The 6954-nt window shown below is 39.7% G+C and overlaps 1 protein-coding gene across 4 annotated transcripts in view; it reads left to right on the top strand.

Moving 5' to 3' along the window:
• Window positions 1-312: 312 nt before the first annotated feature.
• Window positions 313-6954, top strand: part of atp11b (ATPase phospholipid transporting 11B) — a 45397-nt gene continuing 38755 nt past the window's right edge. For all 4 annotated transcript variants that reach the window (XM_067512955.1, XM_067512954.1, XM_067512956.1 and 1 more), the window contains exon 1: window positions 313-638. In XM_067512955.1, coding sequence (XP_067369056.1) covers window positions 612-638 — 27 coding nt within the window. In that variant the 5' untranslated portion in view covers window positions 313-611. The remainder of the gene's footprint in view (window positions 639-6954) is intronic.

Raw genomic sequence — 6954 nt, 5'->3', positions numbered from 1 at the left:
AGTCTCCGCATTATTTGGTGTGTAAAGTATTGGAGCACAGTGCTCACCCTGCGGTTTAACAGCACCACTGCAATGTGCTGCATACATATACATATAATAATATATAGGGGACGTTTAGGGCAATTTGAAACTAATGATATATTTTAGATTCATATTTTGTAAAGGAGTGTCTAACAGGCCCCTTTTATGTCATGTATGTCACATTTAGAGAGTCTAAGCATATTTAGAGAAATTATAAATCAGACCCAAATGATGGCTGTGATTCCTGCGCTCGGCGGCCGCTAGAGAGCAGCCAGAGATCGCACAGACCCGTTGGCAGGGGAAAGCTGACCGTGGCAGCAGAGCAGAGATGTAACGTAGCTCCGTGGAGTCTGTGGTCAGACAGCTGTCAGCTTCACCGGGGATCGTTTGTCTGACACACACCGCAGGATGGAAAAGTCTGAAAAATGTGTTTTTGCAGTTGCACAGCGTGAATGTGCCGCGTAATGCCACCGCGAAGTGCTGCCTTTTTCGGGGAAACATTTATGGTCCGGGACGGTCTTCTTGGAGTAGCTAGTTGCTAGCGTTGGCCAAGCGACTCTGCTTGGCTACTTCGAACGCATTTTGCAAGGATGCTCCGCTGGATACGGCAGCAGCTGGTAAGCCGTGTCTCGTAGCTTTCTGATAACGTTAGCCTGCATTAGCTCACACTAGCAGCCACCCAATTCATGTGTGAACCCACCGATACCGGAATGAACTTTGTTTAGATCAAATTTAGCACGCTAACCTAGCTGTTGCCCGCGCATGCAAAACACTGTGTATGTGACAGTGATGTCAAATGTGGGTTAATACGTGGGCTAACCGCTAGCTACCTTTAACTAACGAGCTGGTAACCGTAAGTTAACTAGTTGGCGCTTGAACAACGAGCAAACCGACTATTGTTTGCTAGCACGTCAACTTCCCGCATGAGTCTTTTCTTCCCACGGCAAAACATACTTTGAGACTTGCGGCTCGATTGACGCTAGCTAACGTTAGCTGGCTAACGACCTGGAAAAAAGTCGAAATTAAGTTGCTAACGGGACTTTCTCCTGATTAGCGGTCACTCTTAACATTTGGTACCACACACCACTCGAACGTGGACTTTTTCCGCGCTGAAGTGTTGTGTGAAGGACGCTAACAAACTAACAGCTGGGGAGCTAAGCCAGTTTGTGGTGTCGACTCTCGGAACATAATAACTTAGCTATGTTAGCCTCTGTCGTTTGTACCCAGTGTTGTTTTTATTTAGGAGGCGATTTCTTATCTAACCTTCTCTAACGTTATATGTACGCGCAAAAAAAAAAAAAAAAAAGGTTATAGCGGTTTTGATCGACAGTACCAGGCAAAAGTTTGTTCACGCCTTCCATTTCAGTGTTTCCCTGGTGCTGTCTGTGTCTTTCTACCATTAGCAATCGCACATTATGTACGAATAGTGAACATTTCACATCTGCGGTGTGATTTGTGTTTGAATCGCGCGTCAGTGACATCGTGGCCACACTTGAGAGCATTTCCGTGGTGATTTCTGTCAGTCGAAGTACAGCCGAGCGTTTGATTAAGAGCCTGCGTTGACACACACACAGAGTAAATGAAAGTGGTGTGACCGGGATAAAGGGTGTGCGATCATGGGAGTTGTGCCTGAGGGGGAATGGAGGAATTTAGTGCATGTTATGAAAAGAGTTGCATCTTTGTCAAACTGCTGTCACCGCAGCTGATGAGTCTGATCAGGTATTTCTCAGATCCCATAGTCTAGTCACAGTGTACTACTCCCTGTACTTACGATTGATTGAGAGTGACATCAGTTTAATAAACTCTTGGCTCAGTTTGTCAGAATGTACAAAATCTTTTTGGCCTTTCCTTTTTATTATTATTATTTTTTTTTTGTGAGGCCCATGGAGATTCTGTGTCCACAAAAGTTTGGTCTTTGCCTTCTTCTAATTTGAGATAGGTGAGTTAATCTGACCCATTCCATATAATTGACCCCTAGGTTTAATTAAAAGCTTAATTAAAATGCATCTCAAAGAAACAGCCTTAATGGAAAAAGTTAGTTGGGGCACATTTGTCTGACCTTGATATCAGCTGAAAGGGTAATGAAGAGATGTTTATTCACTCTCATATCGCTTATCAGTTGCTTCCTGGTCACATCGGTCTACATTAGGAAAGAAAAACCTACTAACTGTTAAAATTCTTTAACATCTTGTCCCGGAAAGTTTTAGTGACCTTCATTATCAAAAATGACTCATTATTGCACACCATTTTTTAAAGCTTATTATTTTTTTATTTTGTTTTTTTATAATAAGTTAACATGCGAGCAGCAATCAATCCATTTTCTTAAATTATAAAATTAATCTCACTTGCTCAAGCTGTTTGATAAATGTAGTCTACCTGTTGAATAGCAAAACACTAGCCCTTTATTTTTTATATATATATATATATATATAAAAGTGTTTGATTTCCCAAAGGCATAGCCTACTCTGAAAACAAATAAACAAACCAAACCAAGAGCTTATTGAATACTAACTTTGATGTATTACGTGTATCTTCAACACAAGTGTCAGGGACTGTTATTTGCTCTTTATAATAATACAAATACTCTCCATCTTAGTCTGTTGAACTAATGGGATTTCCTACTTATTTAGGATCACTCTTTATGTTGCTGCAGAAATCATAATGATGTACAACAATAAAATTACAAGATCTGATGATTAACTAACCTAAGGTGGGACACATGGAAGGTTTTGTATAATTTGCAGCTGTGCTCCAGGCTGGTTGTGTCATGCCACTTTATTAGATATCTGTTTAGCATGATTGGGGTGATAGTAGTAATTCAGTCATAGCCAGGACCCACGGGACCTGACTACAGACAGTCTCTCTCTCTGCTATTTTTTTGTTGCAATATTTCTTTATTGCTGTTCTCCCTCGTTCCATTTCTTATTAGCTCATCCCATTTGATTAAATGGCTTTTAGTCTATAACATGGCTCAGTGCATAGCCTTGGCTGTGATGCATTGCCTTGGCTGTGTGGTTGTCTGTCGCCCAACCGTAGCTCAGGGCAATCACTCCCCCAAGGCACTGTTGGACTTGAGGGTTTTATGCAGAGAGTAGTTACCTGTCGGCCTAAAAATTGATGGGGGCATAAGAGTAGGTACAAAATAAAAAGTCAGATTTCAGCTGCCCAGGATGTTTACACAAAAAAGCCAATTGCAAATATTTCTACAGTATACTGACATAATTCTGAGTGACATTTTCTCCAGTCAGAAACATTGTGCTATACCTTGTGTTAAAACTTTGAAGTCTTTGTGATATTCAATATTTTCTTGTTTGTACAATCTGAGTGGTTAAAATGCTTTGGTATGCTTTTTTACCCCACCTGCTCGTACATTCCAACGGGCAAATTTAATAGGGGAAATAATAAATCAAAAATGGGTTAGGTCAATTAAGGAAATGGTTAGGTTTCCCAAATATCACCTAGTCTTACTTAATCATTGGTGACAAATTACATCAGCAGCACTAAATCTGTTATTTCCAGAGATGCCATTTAGGTTTGGACTTTGACTCTGCCATTCTAACATATGAATGTGCTTTAAAATAAAACTCCATTTCATTGTAACTCTGGCTGTATGTTTAGGGTTGTTTTCCTGCTGGAAGGTGAACAGCTGCCCAAGTCTCAAGTATTTTGCAGACTTCAAAGATTGACCTGTATTTGGCTCCATCCATCTTCCCATCAATTTTGACCAGCTTCCCTGTCCCTGCTGAAGAAACCCATCCTGCCAACACGATGCTGCCACCACCATGTTTCACGGTGGGGATGGTGTGTTCAGGGTCATGTGCCGTGTTAGGTTTCGAGCGCACATAGAGTTTTGCTTTTAGGCCAAAAAGTTCAGTTTTGGTCTCATCTGACCAGAGCTACTTCTTCCAAGGTTTGCTGTGTCCCTCACGTGGCTTGTCGAAAACTGCAAATGGGACGATTTATGGCTGTCTTTCAACAATGGCTTTCTTCTTGCCACTCTTCCATAAAAGCTAGATTTGTGGAGTGCACGACTAATAGTTGTCTTGTGGACAGATTCTCACACCTGAGCTGTGGATCTCTGGAGCTTGACTGAGCATGTGCACTGCAAAAATAGAAGTTCTTACTTAAAAATGTTGGCTTTCTATGAGTTTACGCTGCTTCTCATTAACTTTGCAATAACTTTGCCATTCTCTCGCACAAACATTACTGGCCACTCTGCATTTATTCAGTTGACTTCAGCGTTTAAGCCCTTCTGTTGTGTTTATTTAAAACATCATTGTTGATATACCGCATTGTCTTTTTTATTGATTTTTTTTCCTGTGTACACTTTGAGTGACCCCAGAAATAATGAGACTGTACCATTGTTATCCTTTAACCTGATTCAAGTTGAACCATCAACTGCTTATCACTGTTCGAATTTATCTGTGTGAGATCTCATTAGCCAAACACTAAAGCAGCTAGAGCTACAACAACAACAATAATAAGGACACATTGACGTGCTTACAGAGACATTGGGTAAAGCGCCTCCCTTCATTGCACTAGTTCACATCTATGTTACAGTTACACAGAGCAGTTTTGCATGTACATATACAGGATTTAAGCTAAACTGAGCTACTGTGCAAATATATTAATGATTTAACGACTTAAATAGATGAACAGCTAATGGATGATTGAAGTAGTGGTAAATTAGAATCCTCAAACTGTCTGAAAAAGTGGGTGGAATAGCAAATGACAAAATGTTCTCCGCCAACCATCAAGGTTCCTTACAGTAATCTTGTGAAGTTGGCCTAAGTAAGGTGTTTTCAGTTTAAAGTACAAAATAATCGTACTCTATAAGCAGGGAAGCACTAGCTCATTGATCAGTGCAAGTAACTCAACAATGACTTTGCTCCATGTGGGGATTTCTGGCTGACAAACCTTAATTCCTGGCAGTCAGAGTCTGCAATTTCTCATGCCTACAGGTTGTTTAAAATCCTGTATTACTTAAAGTCTGATTAGGTGTAACCACCTGAAACCCTGTATTGCTTAATGTCTGACTAAGTGTAACTGCTTCAAAGAAGCTGCTCTGGAACCATCAGCGTTTAAAAAAAGAAGAAGAAAAGAAATAAAATTGTTGAGATTAAAAAACAAACTCCTTTGAGCTGGTAGAAACTACTTCTGTGAGTAGTTACCTATGACTCCACAACTTCTGATTAAACATTATAGGCCACTGTTTAACAGAGTTCCACACAGAGTGATATTTAAAGTTCTATGAGCTCATAAATTTTCACACCCCATTTCCAGAAATGTTGGGCTGCTGCGTAAAATGAAAAAAAAAAATACATGTGTGACTGTGTGTAATTGTGAGTGCGAATGGCTGAATGAGAAGCAGTGTAAAGCGCTTTGGGTATCAAAAGGTAAAAAAACTAAACGGTATATACTGTAAGTCCAGACCATTTACCATTTGCAAATTATTTGAAACCTTTTGTGCTTGTAAATAGTACAAAGACAAGAAATTAATTTTATGTACTATAGATAATGACAGTGTTTCCCACACATGCGGTACTTCGCCCAAATATATTTACAGCCACCAAAGTATATTTGGCAGCCCGTCGTTATTAAATTCTTTTCTTTTTTTTGTCCAGATAATGACAACATCCGCGATCAGTTAACGAGAGGACTATTCTTGTCCTACCACACCTGTAGACTACTTTATTTGCTGCTTGTAATGTCAAACAGCAGCTCTGATCCCTCCTCTGTGAACTTAATTCCATGGTTTAATTTAACGACCGGACAACTGAAATGCGTTGTCAAGGGTTTGCTCTCTGCACATTGGTGGAGAAACAGGCTTCAATTATGTAACACTATTACAGTGATGCTGATTGCTAACACATAGTAATGTGTAACGTTCTGAAAGTGCCAAGAGGACAAATACAGTGACCTTGCGTTTCCACAAGAAAACTTGGAACCGCTTGGGTGAAGATCAGTGACGATGCTACTTTGTTTACATTCATTTTGGTATGAAATCCATAAAAAGTGCTCTTCTCAAGGGACAGTATTTTCTGTTTTGCATGTATTTCTGAATCAGTTTTTTTTTTTTTTATTCATTTATTTTTTTCTTACTAGAACTATTGGAAGCAAATCAGATTGAAGCACGGAGAAAACACATAGACTTCCAATGCAAATTATTATTTCCAAATGAGTGTACGTTGGACACTGTTTCAAATTTCAAAAATGTCGGAATGGTGGGGGGGGTCTCATTGGAATGGTTGCCTATCATGCATGTATATTATACAGAAACACTGTAAGACTTTCTAACTATTGCTACATGTTCTTTGTTAAATATTGCATGCTGTTCAGTCTTGTTAGCGATAGGTTTAGTAGTAGTTTTAATATGGAACACAACCGGAAACAGGCACCAGATTGAGAGCCTGAGAGACTAAAGTAGAAAGGCAGAAATGGTTTATGTGTGTCACTAAAGGGAGGTGAGTCTGTGTGGAAGTGAGTGACGTGGCCCGGATACATTCCTCTGTGTTTGTTTGTGTATGGGTGTGTGTGGGGGTGTTTGTGTGTGTTAGTCCTACGTTATAACATTTGCACTTGCAGCACTTGGTCTAACTTCTTCATTCATTGTGGCATGTGCAGGGCTCAAAATGATGCCTGACACACTTGGAATAACGGTCTGTTTTAAACAAACGGTTAAAAATTACAGTTTATGAAATGTTTAATTGATATTCAGCAGACTTCATGATCACTGTGTTGTCACAATCTGTCTTTAGTCTATTCGACTCTTGAATTGTGGTTGGCTTGCCTTTAGAGAAATAACCCTCTACTGTAATCTGTTTCTGTATCTACTTCTTCAGAGCTTGAATTTTAACTTCATAAGCAAGAGCATAGCAAATGGTTATACTGTGAAACCTGATATTACCAATGCTTAATTAGCCAGCAACTGCA

The sequence above is a fragment of the Channa argus genome, chromosome 8, assembly GCF_033026475.1.
Source record: "Channa argus isolate prfri chromosome 8, Channa argus male v1.0, whole genome shotgun sequence".
Lineage (NCBI taxonomy): Eukaryota > Metazoa > Chordata > Actinopteri > Anabantiformes > Channidae > Channa > Channa argus.
The sequence above is the reverse complement of the archived record's forward strand: the minus strand, read 5'-3'. Positions and strand labels throughout refer to the sequence as shown.